Genomic DNA, 23,574 nt, shown 5'->3' on the forward strand with positions numbered 1-23,574 from the left:
TGAGACATGAAATTTTGTTTAGACACTAAAACAAAGTTAATGGGAAAAAAAACAATTTGTGCACATTAAAATAAGTTTTCCAACTTAGCTCCAAAGTTCCAAAACTTCGAACATGTCAAAAAAAAAAAAAGAAAGAAAGAAAAAAGAAAAGAAAGAAAGAAAGAAAACAAGCAAGCAAGCAAACCCTATTTGATAGTATTTTGACTCGTAGCCAATTCCATGGCACAACCCAACCCTGCAAAATAGATTCAAACTATTTTTTTAAGGTAAGAAAAAACAAAAACCTTTTTTATTAGCATTCATATTTGTTGTTTGTATGAAATTATATGGACCTATAGATTTTGCTACCATATCGATTACTACTTGTAAATTAATTGTTTTTTCAAATGGTTTCAGAAAGAATTACTCCACAATTACTGAATAATCGGGCAAGTATTTTTGAAGTGATTTTACATGTTGCTACATGGACCAGCAGATGGCGCCAAATACCCACAATTTAGACAAGCTTTTTCTTTGTAAGGGGGAGAAGGGTGTGATCAGTAATTACTATAAATGTATTACCTTATACTCTTGGACCATTCCATTTTGAGTGTCTTCGGGAGGAGGCTGCCAAGTAACAAGAATTGCTGTTCCATTTCCATCATTCTTTGATACAGTTACACTTTGGGGTGGGGCACTGGGTGCTATTAAATTGTTTTAAAAAGTAGACACATTATGAGTCTATTAGAGAACACTGAAAGCAGACACAACATTTAAAGCCAAGTAATAACTATGTAAAATCGATGTCAATATACCCATATGTTTTAAAGATGTATCTCATTCAAGTCTGAATAGTCCCAAACGATTTAAGTTTCTCCTCAAAATTGCTAAACCTTTTGTTATTGCAAATATTCCATAACCAAAGTTACACCGATTATCTCCATAAAACATCCCAGAAAAATTCTTATTCCTCCTACCCTGTAACCTCAGTGCCATGTTCTCCCTACGAGTGTTCCAAAGAATAAAGATATATATTAATCATCCACGACATTAACTATATCCTATCATTTCTGTCATCAAAATAATCATCAGATTTTAGGAAAAATTCTGGTTATTTTTACAGAGTATACTTGTGACATGTAACCTTTTTTACTTTTATGTAAATACTAAGATTGGAATTCCAGCTATAGGATGGCCAATCATACTGGTTTTTCTGGAGCTGAGGGGTTTCCACAGACATGAGGAATAAGCATAAAATGCTAACCCCAGGAAGTCCTGGGCAAACCAAAACATTACTCACTTTATTTATAAATCATTACTCAAGGTAACATTCAATAAGTGAATGGAAAATAATTAATGGAAAGTCAAGCAAATTGAGAACAAATTCATCTTTAAATGCGAATTTTAGTTCTCAACAATTGGATATATCTGACATATGCCATTAAGTAATACATGGTTCACATTTGCACATTTTTATATAGGCTATTAAAGCAAGTCGAGTATTACAGAATTTTGATTTTTAGCAGTTCTAATTGAACAAATCCTTTTAGCAAAATACAATGTTCAATATCAAGACAGTTAATAATATCACAATTAATTAATTTTTTTCAATTAAGCTAATAAAAACCTAACAAATGTACTACAATGCACAGTAATCACACATTCCATTATACTTGCCTTCTTCTAAGGTTTTGGCAAATTTAATTTCACTATCTGCTCCTTGAAATTCATTAAAAAAAGGACGAGCTTTAATTTCATAGTTGACTCCCTTTCTGAGATCAGGGATAACCACGCTGTTTTTGGTTGGGGTCCTCACTTCAAAAACTAACCACTCCGATTCACCGTGGTTGGCTCCAGATGGCCGATAAAGAATTTTATATCCTTGAATATACTGAGACTGTTGGTCCACCTATTGAAATGACAGATAAAAAATGCAACCATTTATATCTTTTTATTATTTTAAAATTATGAAAATTAAATGTGACAAAATGCAAAAAATTCTATCTAGCTTCACTCTATAGTTTTCTAGTTTATATAAAATAGAATACAAAACACGAATCACTATCCTTTGTAATGCAGTCACTTTTTCAGCTTAATATATAATATTAGATACTAATTTCTATGGTTCATGCAGAAACGTTCGGCATCATGGCAATTCTGTGACAGACATCCAGGATCAAAAGGATCAGAAAACTTTCTAATTTTAAATGCCAATTTAATACTACTCAAATATTTCTAAAGTCTAAAAAAACTTATGTGATAATGATCCTGTCACAAGTTATATATTTATAGTTAAAGCTATGTGTTTGTTTCCTTTGGTAATGGTAAAGTTTACTATTGCAGTATAATAGAAAATACACACAACATAAAACTTTTCTTGTTGAAAGCCAGTGCACAGCTATCATAATAAACAATGCTTACACTATAAAGTTGTCATTGGTGGACAAGTGGGCAACACATATACATAAACTATCTGTTCCATGAATTTTTTTTCATATAATGATCTCCCAGAAGTCATCGGCTTATTGAAACTGAAATCAAATATTGCAACAATAATGACTCACTGTCCAGTGCACTTCGATCGAAGAGGAAGAAAGGATGGTAGGGTTGTGGAGGTGCAGTACAACATTTCCCAGTTCTCTCTGGACCTGCTTGTGATCTACGCCCTGACTCGTTGGGGGGACATCTGCAACAATCCAAGAAGACCATGTTAACCATCCTACGCAATGTAACTGACTTGAATGAAAGTATGGTGAAACAATCCTCGCATTCATGGCAACTCTCAGAAAAGAAGAATCATTCCAACGGGGAAGCCAACCTGTGATACAGAATGAAATGGGAACAACTTAACCTTTTTATTAGCATAGGGAAGGTGGCGACATACAGAGAGAGAGAGAGAGAGAGAGAGAGAGAACAAGCAGAGGGCATGTAGAAAGCAGAAAAGAGCAGGAAGCAAAGGTAACAATGGCCAAAAAGCAGCATCTGAGGGTGCCTCCTACCATGTAATGATCGCTTTCTCACCAAGGATGAGAAGCCCAGTGCATTCCCCTCCGAGTTTGTTATAAAATTTGGTAATGATCCTGACTATGCAAGAAAGAAAAGAGCCAGAAATTGCAACAGAGTGGATGAGTAATGAAAAGAAGGGAGACATATAATAGGTGAAAAGCAAGCACAAAAAGAATTTAGACACCTTGTATCTTATAAGATGAACTTGGCTATCTTCCCAAATAAGGTATACGGTAAGTTAGTAGCAGCTACCATGAGGGATACAGAAGCCACCATTAGAATGGAATGGAATGGAATGGAATGGAATGGAATGGAATAGAATAGAATAGAATAGAATAGAATAGAATAGAATAGAATAGAATAGAATAGAACAAAATAAAACTGATGAGAAAAGAGCACCTAACCATCTATTTAATGGTTTGCTTTTTAGTTCAGTTATTGCATCACTGTAAAGAAGGTTAAATAAAAAGTTCTTAATCTCAAGAACACCAAAATTTAAGAAAGGAGACCAATAACAAAGTAAGAATTAAACTATTACTAGTGTTCATTTATGTTGCACCTTTTTCTCCCCAATAAGGAGGGATTTTGTTAAAATCCTAAAGTCTGTACTCAGTAAAAATTGCCCATTTCTAGGGAGGTTTTCTAAATACAGATATTTTGCTTTGCTTACAGTAATAAGGGGGGGGGCGTGGGTGGCTCAGTCGGTTAAGAGTCCGACTCTTGATTTCAGTTCAGGTCGTGATGTCAGGGTCATGGGATTGAGCCCTGCGTCAGGCTCCGCGCTCAGCACAGAGTCTGCTTGTCCCTCTCCCTCTGCTCCTCTCTCTCTCAAATAAATAAATAAAATCTTAACAGATAAATAAATAATAAAAGGGAAGAGAGGGTGAAGTAGGGAAGAAAATACAGAGATTTTTGTGGCCAGAATTCTCTATCTCAGAGATTTATATGTCGGCATACATACTCTAGAGTATTTGCCATCCCAGGAACAGCAGAAATGAGAATTTTAGTTTCTGAATGACTAAATATCTTTAAAGATATTCTGAACAAGAAGCAAAAAAATATGTTTATTAAAAATGAGGTCGTCCAATGTTATATGTTAACTAACTAGAATTTAAATTAAAAACTTGAAACAAACAAACAAAAATGAGGTTGTTAAGCTTTGAGGGACTCCACGGAAGGCAGGCAAAGAGAAGATGGATCAAGAGTGCTATCTAACACTCCGATATAATACCCCTGACTGCACATATACTGCACCCATCAATTAAGCCTATAAATAAGCAAAATGTCAAAAACAACAGATAATTTTGGTTTCTCACACTTTAGCATCCCTCACAAATATCCTTGGCTGACACTGGCCCTCAGGCAACCTATTACCACAGCCTAGAGGTGGAAAGCACTTGCCTGTCATCCTCCCATCTCAGATGTTCTTCCTTCCCTATTGGTTTCTATGCTCCTACGACTCCAGCTACCATCTATCTCTGGGGTAAGAATGAAGTCCTTGCAACAAGACAGACTTGGGTTTGCACCCCAACTCAGCAACTTATCAGCCATGAAACATGGGGAAGATTTCCTAACCTCACTATTTTTCTGTTTTCTCATCTGGCAAACGGCAGTACAAATGGCAGATATTTCTGAGGGCTGCTGTGAGAACTGCATTTTGGAAGTCATAGGAAGTCCTTGTCTTGAAGACAAGGATTGGGTTAATCTTTGTGAACCCAGAACATCCAGGCTTGTGCCAGGCATTTAGAATGTGCTTAACAAACACTGGTTGACTGAAAGGGAATTACTGTATGAAAAACACAGGTCCTCTCATATGTAAGCTCCTATCCTCAGGCAACCTTCTGCCTTTTAGCAAGTATCCTTGAACATGTAAATAACCATTGTAAATGGTAACTACTATGATTTTCACCACAATCTCTAATTTCTTTGGTTTGAGATAAACTTGTCAGTCAATCCCTTCATGAAAACTAAAAATTAAAAATAATCCCTGGCCTGGTGTAACTATTTTGGCAACGGCAGCCTAGAATATTCAGAAAATGGCCCATCGGGGAGAAAAATGAAAAGTAATATCTACTAGCATTGAAAAGTTTATGAACTGGTTCTTTAATATCGTTCTTGTCCTTTTCCTCCTCTTGAAAAAAAAATGTATTATAATGTAAAAGGTCCTTCCGGACATTCAGAATTAACCTAGAGGAAATTTCAGATTGTAATTCTACCCAGCTGCTTGCCCAGTGTTGGAATTCCCTATTCACAGTCTCTGAAGAGAGAGTATCCAGGCTGCACTTCATTATTTACAATGACCGAGTTCCTATTATTCATACCATACATAGGCTATGCATTCTGTGCTGTGTACATATTCTTCAAGGATAGGGCTCAGAATGCTACGCAAGTAGGATGCATGGAGGAAACCCAGCAGTTACACTGGCAACAACCCCACCATCCCAGAAATGGCCAACACGCCCCCCACTTGCCCGCGACTCACTTCATCTTCCTTGCATTATCGAATCTTGTTTTGGGGAAAAACATCTGGATTACCCTGCGACGGGGCTCTAACTCCAACTGTGACATGGGTCTACCTGCATTGTGAAGTGGAAACTGTGCCTTGTACCTTTATCTCTGACCCAACTCCTTCATAGGAATCTCTACTTGGGGAAGACTTTTTTTGCAGTCATGTTACAGAAATGGCTATAGAAATTATGGCTGCTCTCTTATGAATTCATTTCCAACAAGTCTCTCCTGAATGCCCTCCACCCCTGGCTCTTCTCCTTATCCTTACTACACAAACGTTTTCTACTTTCTTCCAGGTCTTTCCCCAAGTTCCTGCTACAACTGGTATTAGCCTAACCTTCAGTTGAGCTTCATAGCATCTCAAAAGCAGTCCAAGAACTAGACAATGAAATCTTCCTCAATGTTACTTCTACTCCTTGGTCCTATTTTTGTTGCCTGGACTTAAAATACACATACCCTTTTCACATGATGGTTTCTTAAAATCTTAAGGAAAAAACAAATGTCATGTCTACTCTATTATTTGGGGGGGGGCATGCCAAGATCCCTGAATTTCTTTTCTAATGATGTGATTTTCAGCCTTCAGTGCAGCCCCACCAACTAACCTCATTGTCCTCTTCTTAAAAGTCTACCTGAAAAGGCAGTGCTCAGAAAAGAACACATTACTCCATTCATAACCTGACCAGTTCAGAGTAAAGGGAGGGGCTTACTTGATTCAGACATAATTCTGCTAATGCCAGCTAAGACTACATTTGTTCTTTTGGCAATGACATCACTCAGTTGGCTCAAACTGGTGTTTTAATTGACTTCAAATACTGAGATCAGTCTGCCCCCAGCACCCTGACACATGCATATGCTCCCCCTTCAAGCCTGGTATCCTTAGTCTGTCCTTCCACAGGGAAGTTTTAAACCTTCAGTTTAAGTGCACACATTTGAATTTGCTCCATTAATTTAATCTTATTAGTGCTGACCCATCCTTTCAGTCTACTGAGATAGATTTAGTTCTGATGCTCTCATCCCTCAGCCTGTCTTTCTCAGTTTCATGGTATCTGCAAAGTTTATCAACTCCCTTTATTTTTAGTCTAGACAGTGAAAGAAACATGAATCCAATAACAAATTCTTATGGCAGAAAACAGAAAAGAAATCTGAGTCTCATAAATTAATTAATCCTTGTCCAAACCTGCAGAGTGCCTATTTTTAGCCCCATTTTATAAGTGAAGAAGCTGAAGCTCAGGACAAACTAACTTGCTCAGGGTGACATAGCTCGTAGATTCGGGAGGTGAGATTAAAAATCCTTTGATTTCAAAATGGCAGCCCTCGTTCACCATATTTCCAGTCTTCCAAATGACATGGATTTATTTCACTTAGGTTGTTCCGCTAGCTATTCATGTATAAAATTAAGTCAGTTAAAAGGTAAAAAGACGTAAATTAATCTTCACAGTAAGTGTGAACTACCTCCTTATTTACAAATGAGGATGTAGGCTACAAAATCATTCATAGGAGTATTTAACAGAAGAGCAGTCACTCAAAACTGAGGAGTCTCCTAGCTAGAGACCACCGTACTCGGGACAAAAAGTCAAATTCACATTACAGCTGTCATTGTGTCTGCATTCTTTACAACTGTGTATCTAATATTGAAAACCTCAAACTGTGTTAAGGCAGGCTCCAAGAATATTAGCGTTCCTGATGAGGTGACTCATGATAGCAAATATAGGCGCCTGGGTGTGTTGAACTCACACAGCAGGAGACAAACACGAACATGTTCTATAACTCAGTTTGCTTTCTGTGTGAATTCTGAAGCAAAAGGTCCTTCCAGCAAGATTCTTTGTATACTCATCAGAGAAGACAAAACAAGAAAAATGGCTGTCAGACCCTCTCTAAAACATAGCTTAAGTCTTTCAATCCTTGTATGCACAACTTGTTTCTGTCACTGTAAGTTACGTCCCCCCACTTTGGAAAGGCAAACTCGAGATTGAGATACTGTGATTCTTCTGAATGTTGAGGAAATAATGGTATATTTCTATCACTACCATCTAGAATTTTCTTTCTTTATTAATATAAGAACAAGCATATTTTAATGGCAATGATAGTATGTTAAAAAAGGGTAAGGATTGATTCAAATCACCTTTTTATTCAATATGCGAATTTCATTCCTTATTAAAACTTTAAAATAATAAGTGGGGCATGGTGGTGGACAGGAGGTAGTCTGTCGAAAGCTAGATGTAATTTTTACTCACAAAGGACAATGAAAAGCAGTATATCCAGAATGTGGCCCAAGTGAGCAAATTTCTAATTTGTTCCACGTATTCATTAGCCTCCACATCATATTCATTTTTCCTTTTTTTTTTTTTTTGAAAAGATTTTATTTATTTATTTGACAGAGACAGCCAGCGAGAGAGGGAACACAAGCAGGGGGAGTGGGAGAGGAAGAAGCAGGCTCATAGCGGAGGAGCCTGATGTGGGGCTCGATCCCAGAACGCCGGGATCACGCCCTGAGCCGAAGGCAGACGCTTAACGACTGCGCCACCCAGGCGCCCCTCATTTTTCCTTTTTATCTGTTTCTTTAACCCAGCTTTGACCAAAATATACATGACTTTCATGTAAAAGTTTAATATATCATGGCTCATATAACTGACAATGAAAGACAGACCAAACAACATACCGATCCTAAAGTATTTTTCCCCATGCTTTGTAGGGGGAGAAATCAAATACAATACAAAAATACACAATATTTTTGCCTGATTGGATTGTGATTTTATAAAATGAGAGATACTGCTCTTTGTTATTAATCTTATCTTGGAGTACTTAGTCCAGAAAACAATAAAGTTTGCAGACATTGTGTTTGTGTATTAAAAATTAATGGAGCAACTGGAAGAACAGATCTGTATTACATATACAATCGTAGCATGTATGCAGTACAAATTACTGACTTGTAAAATTATAACATCTAAGAATAAGTAGGTGTCACAAGGTTGAGTAAATCCGTATTTACCTTGTGTTTTCACTGGATCTGATATCTGGCTTGGATCACTAATTCCATATGCATTTGCTGCCCTCACAAGGAAAAGGTAAATTGCATTAGGTTTGAGTCCTTTAATGGCAAATGTTTCTGTTTTCACATTCTCTGCTACGGTCTGCCAGCTGCTACCAGATGCATGGCTAAGGACAGATACACAAGTTAGAACATGCATATTTAATGGTTTAAAAAAAAAAAAGACCAACTAGGAAATATCGTCTTTACTCTACCTGAAGGCTTCTATAATATAAGATGTTGGAGTTGCACCTGAATTCAAATTTGGTTGCCATGACAATGTAACTGTATTTCTGCTGACATCTGTAACTTCGGGTTTTGAGGGGGCACTAGGGATTAAATTTGGGTCGGTGGGTCTTGGAGGCTGAACTGGAACTCCAAATTCTAATAAACGGGATAAAAAGGAAAGATGTTTACATATATACAGTTAAGCACATAAAGGTAGATTACACATTTATATACCTACTCAGGCATCAGGATATCTACTTCATTCATTCACCAGCAAGTAAATGACCACACGTTAAGCTTTAAGTTAAAATGCTAGCTAATTTACCTTGGACTTCAATGTAAGCACTCCATGTTGCTTCACCACTGGGGGTCGATGCAATGCAGGTGTACCGACCTGTGTCACCCAGCTGAGAAGACAGACAGAAAATAAGTATTTGGAACAATCGAGAGCTCAATGGCCTGGAAAAGCAATTATAATTTTGTATATGTCCCATGAATATGGATAACTGCATTAAAATTCAATAACCAGAAACGTCCTCTTAATTGAATATATTTTTATTGACTATGAAGGAAAATACTGCAGGAATAGAGAAAAAATGATTTTATATGGTTATTTTAATTGTATAATAAAATATATTTAATTTGTTACCATACCACTATTTTTTAGTGTCAGGGAAAATAAACAATGAGGTATTCAAATTCAAAGGGATAATCTTTATTACTAACTTATATCTTCCCATTTAATGGCACACAGTAAGGCTGATAACATTTAGCCAATGACTATTCTTGCTATTTCCTATTTCGTCAGAATTACATGCATATGGATAGCTGAGATAAACAGATTTACAGAATACAAAGGATAAACACAAAATGATCTCTTCTCAAAGTACTCACTCTTTTTCTCCCATTTTTTTCGAACCTGTTTAATAAGTCAAACCTCAGCTGGAATGAAGGCTCTCTTTCCCTTCTAAAGACTAAATGCCAGAAAACCAACAGCTTTAATATCATCACGAGCACAATGAACCCATACACCTCTGCCTAAGGTAACAACTCGATCTTCAAGTAATGTTTGATAAAGCAAGAATGTTGCCATCTCTCTCTGGCAACTGTAATAACAAAATTGCAATCGTTGTCACAAAGAAGTACAACATATTAACTTTCATGGCATGTACAATGAACTGTTATGCTGATCCAAAACTCCCAAGAAGCCACCCACAATAGGCAATAAAGCGATTGAAATTTATGTTTATTGCTGTCAAAGCTATTCTTTCATATGCCTTGTGAGCCTGTCTGATCTTGACCTAAAAGAAAAGGAAAAATCCAAACAAAACAACACAGTCCTGAAAGAACAGGTATGGGATGTGATGCCCTGGGAAGGTAAATCCCTAAATTGTTCTCACAAACTTGCGGGCTTTTCATCATTTAACATGCTGATTTGCAATGTACACTCGGCGCGTACATTGCTATCTGGGTTTTGTTTGCACGTACAGTATTCTGTAATTACAAAATGTTGAACCAAATATTCACAACAGAAGACCTGTCCAAGGGCATTGTAGATAACACGGTACTGGAAAAATCTCTTTGAAAAATGCTTTTATGGAATGAGTGCATCATACCGCTACCTGGAAGGTATTTTTTTTCTCCCACAAATCCTCATTGACTTCCCTCAGTAGGTCTCAAAAATCTTTTTTTCTCCTCCATCTAAGACCTTAAATTACTTGCTATGAGCTAAGTTATGAGTCAAATCATCTTAAATATACACAGTGGAATGTCTGAAAGAATAAAGCGTCAATTAAAAATATATCAATACCGTTATTTAGCGTTTCATTGATTCTAAAACTTGAGACGTCAGCCCTGGTTGCTGGAGGCAAACACAAAATGGAGCAAAATGGGAAAGCCAGGGTGTCAATTCAAGTTACCTTAGCGTATCGGATCTGCAGGACTCCCGTCTCCAGCTGCTTGATTCGAGAATCTTGGGTTGAAACAAGGACTCCATCCTTTCTCCACAGAATCGTGGGCACCGGACTGCCTGTGGCCACACAGCTGAGCACTAAAGTACCATCCACTGCTACCGTCTGATTCACAGGACCTTGTCGAATGACGGGGGGAGGCCGGTCCGCAATCACTGCCAAAAGAAACAACAGGAAATAGATTTCTACAACTGGAAGCAATTTTCTAATCATCCAAGCAACAGCAGTTGCTCTAGGCTTTGAAACAAACTAATTAAACAAGTAATTAAAGTAGGAGACATGCATTATTCAGAATGCATTTATGCGATGCTCTGATTCAGGATGTTAAAATGAGATACCATGTACTCCTTTCAAATGACCAAGCCCTGACTGAGCTTGCTGTCCTGCCGAGGGACCTATTTAACTTAAGAGTCCGAGGAGGAAATAAGAATTGTGGATGGTGGGGTGCCTGGGTTGCTCAGTCGGTTAAGCATCTGCCTTGGGCTGGGGTCATGATCCCAGGGTCCTAGGATCGAGAGCCCTGCATCGGGCTCTCTGCTCAGTGGGGAGCCTGCTGCTCCCCCACTGTCCTCACTCTCTCTCTCTCTGTCAAATAAATAAATCTTAAAAAAAAAAAAAAAAAGAATTGTGGATGGTGAAGTCGCTGTCTAGTGGTGAGAAGTGGAATGTGTACTTTTTAAACTTTAAAGTATGTAAAAATCAAACACAATGACAACAAAAAACCACCTACCCCAAGGAAACTTAGGAGACACATTTCCACAAATGAACTAAAGCCAATTTGATATCTGATAACGGTTTTGTGTCCAACAGAAAAAAATATGGTATCTTACCAACACGTCTGACAATTTTGGATTCAAAAAGGGGCTTTGAACTTTCAGAAATTACAAGTCAATATGATTGAGCTCTTTCTATCTTGGAATTCTATTAACAGAATTACACGGGGAAAATTTTTCCCAGTCTCGGTGAATTTAGGAAAAACTGGAAAACCGCTCAAATACATTTGCTAGAATAACTAAATTTTGGATGCAACAATTTGCAAAGCGAGATGTGTCATGTTCAAGGTTTTATGCACCAAAGATTTTCACAAACTGGACTCACACTTCAATTTGTTCCTCACTTACCATGCAATAGTTATTAGTTTTGTGCATTCAGCTTAAGCAAAAATAAGAAAGCAAGAGAGTGAAATCAGCAACTGCATTTTCACCCACCTTTTTGATTCCCTACCATGCTTGATTACTGGTATGAAATTTGCAAATACCAGGGAGGCATGGTAGAAGGCTGGAGTTTGTAACCTGGCAGGAGTGTTTCACATACTGCATGGATGACAAATGTAAGCCAATGATTCCTTTGTTTAGGATTGTTTAATCTTTTGTACATTTTCTGTTGAGATTGGCTAAAATCTAATTAGAGGCCCCACCCGATAAGTGTGAAAAAAAGAATGAAAACGTTTTATTGCTTTGGGGTTTTAGAACATTCTACCACCTGTGTTCCCTTGATCATAAGAATGAATGAATATTTATTTCTAGACATTAATTAAATTAGTAACAGTGTTTCTTTATAAAGGATTATAATTAAATCCAGGAACAGAGTGGCTTACATTTTGTAGTCTTGTTACATTGAGAAACAATCCAGTATCTGGGGACTTCTCCAGTTTTCTGCATCTTTACAGTGCTTTGATGTTTGCATCATATTTAGCGTCATTCACACCTCCCCATCCTATCCTGACCCAGTTTAATGCTGTTGTTGCTCTCTCATTGATTTCTCCCTGGTTTACACTGGGTAGTTTACAAAAATAAGGCAAGAGAAGAGGAGTAGGGTTGATTATCAACTCCATCTGTCATGTGTCTTTGGGCTGCTTCTTAAATTCTCTAAGCCTTAGTTTTGTTTTGTTTTTTTATTTTTTTTAATCTCTAATTGGAATATAATAATGTTCTAGCCAGCTCAAGGGATTGCTATGAAGATTTAAATGGTATAATACATATGAAGGTGCTTTGCTAGCTGCAAAAAGCTAGACATGTGTATGAATTGTGATCTTGCCACTTACCCTTTTCTGTAAAAAACTGATAGGTAAACCAGAGCTGAAGGAGTTCATTAAAGCAATTTCACATTTTTAGGTAGAAAAACATGAAACACTTTGTTGTTATCACAGGATAGAATAAAATACTGATACACTATTTACGTTCTCACAAACTAAAAAGTGTAGTACATTTCTGAGTCAAACCTAAATTTAGGATTTTAAGAAGAACCTCAAATTTGGGTCTCATATTTTACACTGGTACCGTTAGAATGAATTATCATAATTAGAATGAATTTTAACAAAGTGAGTAAGCGCATCTTGGGGAAAGATGTGGCCCTAAAATGAAAACGTTCCGTAGCTGTGCTACCGACACAGAAGCCAAGAGCGTCGCGTGGACGCCGAGCATCTGAATCTGGCTGGTGTGACAGAGAAACTGGATGTGTAATTTTAATAAGCTGTAAGTAATTGAAATTCTAATTAAAATAATCTCACGGGGCAGCTGGCTACCATCCTGGACAGCACAAACTTTTGTTGTAAATCTCAGTTCTGTTACTTATGATCTGTATGATTTGGGCATACTTTCTCACCAGTCTGTGCCTCCATTTCCTTATCTGTAAATGAGATGTTGTCAAATTTAAAACTGTCGATATGAACAGTTCTTAGCAATAGTGCCTGGCACAAGGGAAGCCCTGAGTCACTGTAACTTAGTATGAACGGGTACCAGTACAGTGGTGTTAGCAGTGGTATGGGGCTGGTGTGGGCAGTCCACAGGTGGTATAATCCATTACAGCAGAGTTTATGAAAGTTTCCTATCTTTGTCTCACATTCATGAAATATATGAAGATCCTAAAAAAAATGAGAGTATATCATCAGAAGTCATCTTTTGTTACCTCAAAAACAATGATCATGAAGACTATGTTAATACATATAAATACATTCATGAAATAATTTTAAGTGAAAAAAAATATAGGAGACTCTTAATCTCAGGAAACTAACTGAGGGTTGCTGAAGGGGTGTGTGTGTGTGTGTGTGTGTGTGTGTGTGTGTGTGTGTGGAGGGATGGGATGGCTGGGTGATGGACACCGGGGAGGGTATGTGTTGTGAGCACTGGGTGTTGTGTAAGACTGATGAATCACAGACCTGTACTCCTGAAACAAATAATACATTATATGTTAATAATAAAAAAATTAAAAAATAAAATAAAATTTCAATATATATATTTAAAAAAGAAAGAAAATAACATGTACACAATTGACCAGTTTATGTATGAAAAGCTCATATTTATATACCAACAAATATCAGAATTACGTACCATACTTGCTATCAGTTCGCAAATGTATCTTACAAACTTATGAGTTAGTTAGGGAAGTACAAGTCACCTGTCCAAATTAACTAGTTGATAATTGTCAGGTCTCTGTTTTCTGAATAAAAGTTAACACTCATTTCGTTGTATGTCAATAACTTTCGAAAGACGAATGCAAGTGATTTTACATTTTATACTAATTTTATTACATTCCAGTAATAAAAGAAACATTTCCAATTAAATAGGTGATACGAATTTCTATGTTCCTGGGTCAAATGCTATTTGGGGTAGGCCACAGCGACAAAAAACAACATTTCAAAGACAGCTCCTACTCCACTATCATCGGTGCCTCGTGTTTTATTCTTTGCCTTTGTTCTGTTTGCAAACAATAAAGAAAGGTTGAGAAACTGACGTCAAATAGCAGTAGTATTCTGCCTACTAGCTATCGTCTCGACTTGACCTGATAATGTGCAAAAGCTGATGTTGTCAGCACTCACAGTAATAACAGTTTACCTGTGAAGAATGAGTACGTACTTGTTAAGTTGTGTGTACAATATCAATGAATTCCAAAAGAAAGAAAACAAAACTAAAAATACAGTACCAGGACAGCAAACACAAAACCATCTTAAATCACCCCAGAGACTGTAAAATGAATTAGGACATTTAATGTTAGGTTTTTTATCTTGTGTTAGTTTAGCAAAAATTACTACCCTTGATCTATTCTCACAAATATAGCAATTTATGACAATGCAGTATCAGATGGCATGTAGGAAGCTTTGCTTTCAATTATTAATTAGAATAATACGAAATACTTGAAAATATTTTACCATAGTTTTCTTTGGCCATTTTTCATGTACACCTGCATATATAAGTTGCTTGTATATATAAAGTTTTCTTATAACGTTGCCATTATAAATTGTTGTGCAATTCTGTGTTCCATTTCTACCTATTGATTATATTGATCATTATCAAATTCATACATGGTCTTCATAGCCATCACTTAATAGCTTTAATATATGGAAGAAATTGTAAAAACATTTTAGGTCATTTTAACTAATTGGAGCCAGTAATATATAATATGTATCATAGACAGAGGTAAGAGTTGGGGCTTTTGAATGAGACGGTCATAATTTTGAATTCTGACCTAACTAACAGTGGTTCATTTCATCCATTCATTCAAAAATTATCTATTGCATGTGTACCATGTGTCAGACTTTGGTATAGTATGATACTGAGTATGTATTTATTGGATAGACATGGGCCCTACAATCACGGAACTTCATGTCTAATGAAGAATACAAGAAAATAAATAGAGAACACAGAAAAGTATAGGATGTTATCTTTCTACAGATGGCAGGGTGGAGAATGCTGATATTTGAGGAACGGGGGAATGCTTCTTAAAGTAAATGAAATTTCAAGCCAGTAGAAACAGCATGTGCAGAAGTCTTCAGATAAAAGAAAAGGAGAGCAAACACAATGAAATGAGGGCATGTAAGCAAACAAAGTATTCAGAGCTGAGCCTGTAGAGGTCAGATCATAAATTGTAAAGCATATTAAGGAATATAAACTTTATCCTGAGAGCACTAAGAAACAAAATAATCAGATTAATGTGTTAAAAATTTCCTCCAGAATTCTTTTTTTTTATTTCAAAATTCTATCTTTAAAATCTTTGCTAACATTACACTTACTTTTTCCCCTGAGGTTAGGATCAGGAAAAATATTTCCACTATCATCAATTCTATTCATTACATTAGAGATCACAGTGCAGGACAAGTAAGAGATATAAAATGTATAAATATTGGAAAGAAGAAGTAAAACTGATTTTATTTGCAGTTAACACATTTTGTTCATAAAAATGTCAAAATAATATACCTACAAACTCTTATATAAGAGTATATTTAGCGAGTTGCTGGATACAGGGTTAATATACAAAGAATTAATTGTACATCTGGCCTCAATACAATAATGAAATATATATATTTATATTATATGAATGTAGTCATATCAAAAATCATAAAATATCATAGGTATAGGTTTTTCAAAATATATGGAAGGTATCTACCCTGAAAACTACAAAACATTGTTGGGACAATTAAAGATCTAAATAAATTGAGAGATGTATAGGAATATATATCATTCCCCTAAACTGGAAGACTAAGACTGTTAAGATGTTATTTCTTCCTAAACTTTTCAATAATTTCTGTGAAATCAAAATTAAAACCTCAGATTTTTTGTTGTTATTGTTTAGGGTTGTGTGGTGTGTGTGTGTGTGTGTGTCTGTAAATTAACAAGGTCATTTTAAAATTTATAAGAAAATGCAGAGGACCTCTAATAGCCAACTCAAAACAAGAAAAACAAAGTTGGAGACTTACATTACCTGTTTATAAGACTTACCATAAAGCTACAATAACTAAGAACATACATACTGGCATAAATATATAAATGGACTAGAATAGAATAGAAGCAGACTCTCACATTTATGTTTATCTGAATTATGATTAAGATGCCACTGTAATTCAGTATGGAAAATACTGTTTTTGCCATAAATGATGCTGGAACCATTAGTATCCATATAGAGGGGAAAAGGAATTTTGATCCTTGTTTTATACCATACACAAAAAATAATTTAAAATGGATTACAAACTTATATCTTAGAAGTATAGACTATGAAACTTCTAAAAAAAGACATAGGAGAACATCTACATGGCCTTAAGGTAGGACAGAAAATTAAAAGCACCAACTACAAAAGAAAAATAATAAATACATTAGTCCTAATCAAAATTAGCGATTTAAGCCTTAAAATCATCATTAGGAGAATACTTATAATACATATCTGATAAAAATTTATATCTGGAATATATGAGAAAAAGAAAAAAAATGGGTACATTCTTCTGCCAAAAAGCAAAGCAAGATAATCGAGTGCACATGCCCATCTATAGATTTGTACAGGAATATTTACTTTGTTAATAAAAGCCCTAAACTGAAAGCAATCTATCAATGGAAGAGTACATAAATAAACTGTGAGCTATTTATACAATAGAATACTATATAGCAACATAAAGAATGAATATTATATGTATATATTTATTTTAGGTATATATGTATATACAGATGTGTATGTACATTTTTCAATATTTATATGTACACATTTTTTTTCTTTTCTTCTCAAATTATGACTACTCTCCATCTCATGGTTTGAAGGTTCTTTCCATCACTGTGTCTTCATAATTTATTTGGTATTAATTGATCAGGTTTAAGGGAGTTGATAAACAGGACAAAATCACATTATTAATGGAAAACTTGTTTATTATAATGAGTTTTGAGTAGGACATATCAGCAATTTATTTTATCTCCTCAACTTGGTGAGGAAAAAAAGGATTTTTTTACACTAAGAGATTTTAAATAATTTCATTTTCTAAAATGTGGGAACATTCCCATGTACACCTATTCAGTATAAACTTCTCCTTGTTTAATTTGTGCTTTTATGGATCTGACTTGATGCTAGAAATTTATAGTACAGCCAAGTTAAAATAAGAATAATTTTAGACTTATGTCATTGTATCGACATCCTTTTTAGCTGCTGCTGTCAGAAAGGATACACAGTAGAAAATAAACACGTTTACTGACACTCTCTTTAGATCCTAAGCCAAATTTGAACATTTTGAAATAAAAATGCTCTACTTTACCATCAGTAACTTCCAAATAGGCTTTTGTGATGATACTTCCGGCAACATTTAAAGTCTGGCAGATATAATAACCAACATCAGATCGTTGGACGTTAGTGATTGTGAGATCACCAGTCTGGGAGACTGAAAAGCGGCTGGTTGACTGTGGTGGCTGATATGAGAAAAGCAGATTCTAGAACGCAGTATTTGGGAGGAAAAAATAACATTAGGTTAATTGCTAGGTTCTAATATTTTTGGCATGTATACATATATATTTATAAATAGGTATATAAATGTATACAAACACATATACATACCACACACGCATACATACACAAATAAGCTAAATATTCTTTCATCACATACCCCCATGTATAGATGCACACATACACATAAACACAAAGTCTAATGATCTAGCCTTAAATAGGATCATCTTAAAATTTAAGTAAATTCTAAATATTGATCTGTACTTTTATAATTATCAATTTCAAACAATATCAGATATAGAAAAATATTTGGTATCAACAGAGTTAAAAGTTTTACATACTAATCGACACAAAGTCAAAAGCTTTGCTTTACATATGTATGACTATTAGGATTATAAACACTAAATCTTTTCATATATAAACAAAGGCAAAATTTAGACACATTCTAACAAATGAAGTTCAAAAATATCATTTTGGCACCATAACAAGTGTCTCTGTTATCTGTCTGCTATGAAAGTTCAGAAGCTTCTATCAAACTGTAAACAGTTTCTTATTTCTCCTGTTAGATGGTGAACATATCCGTTGTGGATTATTTTGAAAATCAAATATTAAATTTAAGCATTCATAATGGAGTTTTATTTATCTTTCTATATAAGTTAACCTGTATACAAAGTCAACACAAGATATGATTTGTTTTCAGGTACAAATTTCTCACTATGAGTCAAAATTTGTTCCCTTGTTAGAGAGAGTGTATATTTCATGGGAAATAACACTTCGTTCATTGTTTTTCATGAAATAAAGTCAAGATTTCTTCTAACCAAATTAAGTTGTTCCTTTTTAAAAGTTTAATTGCTTTTTAACATATATAATTTTATAAAGGCTTATCTACTATTCCATGAATACGTGTCCAATGACAAAATTGTAGGAAAAAGTAAGTTGTATCATTAAACCAAGCCAAACCAAGTCAAAATTATTTCAAGACTTAACATAGTTCAAATAATTTAATGAATAATTTATTTAATAACTAAGTAAAACATTTAAATATTACTCTTCTAAGAACTTTAGTGGATTTACTATTACCACTATGTAGGTTTTCTTATATAATACACTTCTAATTCTTTCTGTTGTACTAAAATATTTCATTTTTTCTTGTCTATAGTTTGCTATCAGCAAATTAAGTCTTTGAGGCCAAATGGAATGTGTTAGAATCAACGAAGGTTCTATATCTCAAATGAGGGTCTACATACCATAATCAAGTTATATTTGCCTACCAAAGTGAAAACAAATGTGAACTTGATGCATTGCCTACAAAAGGTTAGTGAGTGCAGTCAGTAACCTACTTATATATTACCTATTGTAACACATTAGAAGCAAGACCATGAAACAACTCGCCCAAGACTGATTTAAGCAAAAAATAAAAAAGGTTAGGAATAACTGTATTAAAAATGAATGAGAGTCTTTTTTACACATATCAAAAACAAGTAAAGGGAAACGCTTCTCTTGTTGAAGAAGGCAAGTTAATAAAAGATGAGAAAAAAGGGCATATAAAAACGATTTTAAAGTTTCTTATTATCTTCAAAGTGAAATTATTTCAAAATTTCCTTTTTATTAAGCTGAACCCCAATAGTGAACTTAGAGTCTGTAAGAGCATAGAGCTTTATATTGTAGCTCAATGTATATAGAAAAATCTGGTTTATAAAATGTTTAGTTATTTGATAGCAAATGGCAATCACATATGATAGTTTTCAAAGAATTAGAATATACTGAACTATATTTAACATGACATCTGTACTAAATAGACTACCACATAGTTTGATGAATCTTTTATTGACATATATAAATTGATATATATATGTATATATATATATAATTGATATCTATTTATCTATACACACACAGACATAGACATACAGACATACATAAAGAAGTGAAGAAGACATTTGAGATTCCTGGTGTTTTCAGAGAAATTGCACTGAGTAATTATCATCTCTTTTAAATATGTGTAAATCTCTTTTAACATATAATTACAGGGGCGCCTGGGTGGCACTGTTAAGCGTGGGACTCTTGCTTTCAGCTCAGGTCATGATCTCACGGTTCTGAGATTAAGTCCCAAATCAGCTCTGCACTCAGCACAAGGTCTGCTTAAGACCCTCTCCTCCTCTACCTCTGCCCTTCCACCCCACGTGTGTGCAAGTGCTCTCTGACTAAAATAAATACATACATCTTCAAAAAAACCCACAATTACAGATATCTGAATAATATAAATAATTAAATTATGTTGAGAAAAAGTGTATTTTTTTTAATGTGGCTGAATTGGAAATAAAGGTAAATTTAATGTGATAATTACTATGCAATACACCACCCCATGTACAAAAGCTAGGAAGGGAAATTTGCTTTTAGATTTATAAGAATGAAGGAAATTTTGTCTTCTCTCTCATAGTTGAAATTTTCTAGGGCATTCAGAGATTTTTTTTTCAATTCTCTTCAAGTATCAGCTATACGACTAAATAATGTTTTGGTTTTTCGTATATATCTGGCACCCATCTTTCCTGACTGAAATATTAGAATAAGGTCTTACCTGACTCCCCTCTCTTCTCCAAAAAATAGCTGGTTGAGGATTTCCGGTTGCTTCACACTGGAACGTTACAGTTCGTCCCAAGGCAACAACCTGGTCACGGGGTTTCACAACGAAGTGTGGAGGTTCTAAAGGAGATGAGACAAATTATCCAAATCAAAACCAAGGTTCTAAAGGAGATGAAACAAATTATCCGAATCAAAACCATGTAGTTATTATCCTAATTGAGAAAATTTGCTGGTATCCCAGGTGCTGCCATTATTTTATACAACTCATTATGCACTGTAAGATGTAATGTACCCGTTCTCATCCTTAATTTAATTGAAACTAAATTAAGTGCGTAGTTATAGAAAGGAATAGAACTTTTTTGTGTGAAGAGGTTTTTGTTTTTCTTTAATCTGCTGACCTTTTAAGATTAACCTCCACATTAAAAAGAATTCTTGAGCTGCCATTTGTCCCTTTACTTTCAAAGTATACCTGAAATTTGTATGAATAAATATCTTTTCTCATTTAGAGCTGCTTAAAGGTGAATGGACTTTAATCATATACCCAAGGACCTCCTGATGTAAGTAGGCCCTAAAATTACTTTAATTTAACTCGAAAGCTCCTGAAATGCTACCATGAAAATTATCACCATTTAGAATCTTCAGTCCAATTACTTGAATAGAAATGAATTTAAAGCAATAGTAGAGTCAAATGCCTCCTTCATTTACATAGGCAAGGGCATGTTCGAACAGAATATATATGGAAATGAGGGCAAATTTGAAACATCTGCTCATCCTGACATTATAAATACTGCCAGCTTTGTCCAAACTGTTTGATTTATACAGACTTAAATGGCCACTTCATCCAGCAGTAAATAGAGTGTCAGAAAATTGTGTCAGTTACATTGAGAGCAATGGCAGCTGAAAACATTTGGTGTGCTGATGGAGTCACTGGGGGGGGGGGGGGAGTTTGTTTGGGGGCCATGCTTTATGCTTAGGAAAATGTGCACTGAATGTAAGTCTTTTTACCTACTGTTTACACTTTTCAAATGCATTTCTTATCAGCTGTCTGAAACACCTAATTATTCTCCTCTCTTGTCTCAGTTCACACGGAAGTGAACTTTTCAAGCCAGGCATCTAACAGTTTATACAGGACAGGGTTCTCCCAATCCACTTTTAAGACTGTTCCATTATTAAAATTACTTTTAGTTACTTATATCAGTCACTTGGGATAACGCCTTCAAGGGAACGTGAACCAAAAATTATATTCAGATTATGTCCACAAAGGCTACCACCCTGCTCACAAGAATATGATTTCTTTGTTAAGGAAGGTGAGGGTTTGAAAAGGTACTTTCCTCTTGATCAATACTGTCTAGGCAACTGCATCTAAGACAGATATACAAATATTCATAATATATATTATATATAAATTTTGTAAATCTCTCATGTGAAATATAAACCTCTTAAAAAGAGAGAGAGAGAGAGTAATAGAACTTGCTACAGATTGCATTGTGGCAAAACTGAAGAAAGCAATTAGATCTCCTAACTTCTAGATTAGTGTGATTTCTTCCATACTCCCTTTTTATTTTTAATTGAGGTTTAGTAAAAATTATACCATTTGACTAGAAAATTATAGGAGACCTGAAAAATCAGGTCAAATGCCTTCAAATGTCCTGTAACTTATAGGGAAGAAAATACGAAGTTAGGAGATATAGTTTAGGTTCAATTTGGTAACGTTGAAGTTCTAGCTTATAATTTTTTTAAACTCTGATTGTAATTGAGTGGTTTACTCATGCATTTAGCAAACACTATCATTATCCAGGTATAATAACAGACATGTATATCATCGCCTGGGGATTTTCCTCCATATACATCCATATAGGAGCATTGGATTCCTTAGTTAGGGGCTGGAATAATTGAGGTAGAAATCAGATCAAGAAATTGAAAGGATTGACTGGCTAATAAACTAAATCCAGAAGAGGGTTTGGTTTGTTTCAATAAAAGAAAAACAAATGATTAATTAAATGACTGTGAGAATATGACTTTCCAATATGCAGGGAATTTGAGTAGGAAAATGTAAATGTTCAAACCACTCAGAGAAGTATAAACTTCGGGTGGTCTCTTTCCTAAATCTCAGAAGCATGTCTAATAACGTGTGCCAGAACCCATGTTTCTTTTATAAAATGCCAGCTCTCCTCCAACCTCAAAGACTTATTTGGGAACAAGGGATACAAACCCTTATGCTAACTACATTTATCCTGCAGCAATCCTTCCACACAGGATATCTGCCTGGAAATGAATTTACTATATTTTGCAGGCATATTCTCGAGCCAACATCAACAGTGACATCAGCCACAAGATATGTCTTAGAAATATAACTGTAAAAAATCCTTTTCTACATGTATGTTAAATATTTGATATAAATATATCTCTATGAAAATGTAAATAGATTAAATGGGCCTCTATCAATTTATCACCATCATCTACCTTTTTGGATTGAGAAGGCCATTCATCACATCCATCTATTTGATGTTTATGATAGAATGTTGGGACATTTTTCAAAGGCTACATTTAAACTCGCTATAATTAAAAATATACAACCATCTCACTAATGTCATATATTAGTCACTGTTGAAAATTTAGAAAATTAGACAAACGAAGAAAAAAAGAAGAGCTACCCATAATTCAACCATGCAAATTGGAACATAGTGTTTTAAAATATTCTTCTATAATATCATTTCAATAACTGCTTAATAATCGATATACAAATTACTTAAATTACTTAACCAAAATATTGTTTTAAAATCTGGGTTTGTTTCCAATTTTCACTACTAGAAACAGTAGTGACATTAACATCTTTCCCAATTATATTCAAGATGATTTCAACTGATGCCTCCCCATAGGGCACTTTTCCTAACTTCACTAACACTGAACAGTAACATCTTTGCCGAACTGAGAATACAGCCTCCTATTAATTAGCCTTTTTATGTTTGTGAAATTAAACATTTATCTTCACATTACCCTGTCAGTGATACCCTATTTGTTGTGAATATTGTATTCCTATGCTTATCTTTTTTATTTCTAAGAACTATTGATAGGCAAAAA

General features: G+C 34.9%; 1 protein-coding gene across 1 annotated transcript in view; it reads right to left on the reverse strand.

Moving 5' to 3' along the window:
- Window positions 1–23,574, reverse strand: part of ROBO1 (roundabout guidance receptor 1) — a 391,889-nt gene that overhangs the window by 59,849 nt on the left and 308,466 nt on the right. Inside the window, exons 8-16 of the mRNA XM_008701732.2 lie at window positions 20,489–20,613; window positions 17,726–17,897; window positions 10,669–10,874; window positions 9,075–9,156; window positions 8,737–8,905; window positions 8,483–8,649; window positions 2,544–2,665; window positions 1,657–1,888; window positions 562–683 (exon numbers count right to left, since the gene is read on the reverse strand). Coding sequence (XP_008699954.2) covers window positions 562–683; window positions 1,657–1,888; window positions 2,544–2,665; window positions 8,483–8,649; window positions 8,737–8,905; window positions 9,075–9,156; window positions 10,669–10,874; window positions 17,726–17,897; window positions 20,489–20,613 — 1,397 coding nt within the window. The remainder of the gene's footprint in view (window positions 1–561; window positions 684–1,656; window positions 1,889–2,543; window positions 2,666–8,482; window positions 8,650–8,736; window positions 8,906–9,074; window positions 9,157–10,668; window positions 10,875–17,725; window positions 17,898–20,488; window positions 20,614–23,574) is intronic.

The sequence above is a fragment of the Ursus maritimus genome, unplaced genomic scaffold (assembly GCF_017311325.1).
Source record: "Ursus maritimus isolate PB19 unplaced genomic scaffold, ASM1731132v1 scaffold_4, whole genome shotgun sequence".
Classification (NCBI taxonomy): Eukaryota; Metazoa; Chordata; class Mammalia; order Carnivora; family Ursidae; genus Ursus; species Ursus maritimus.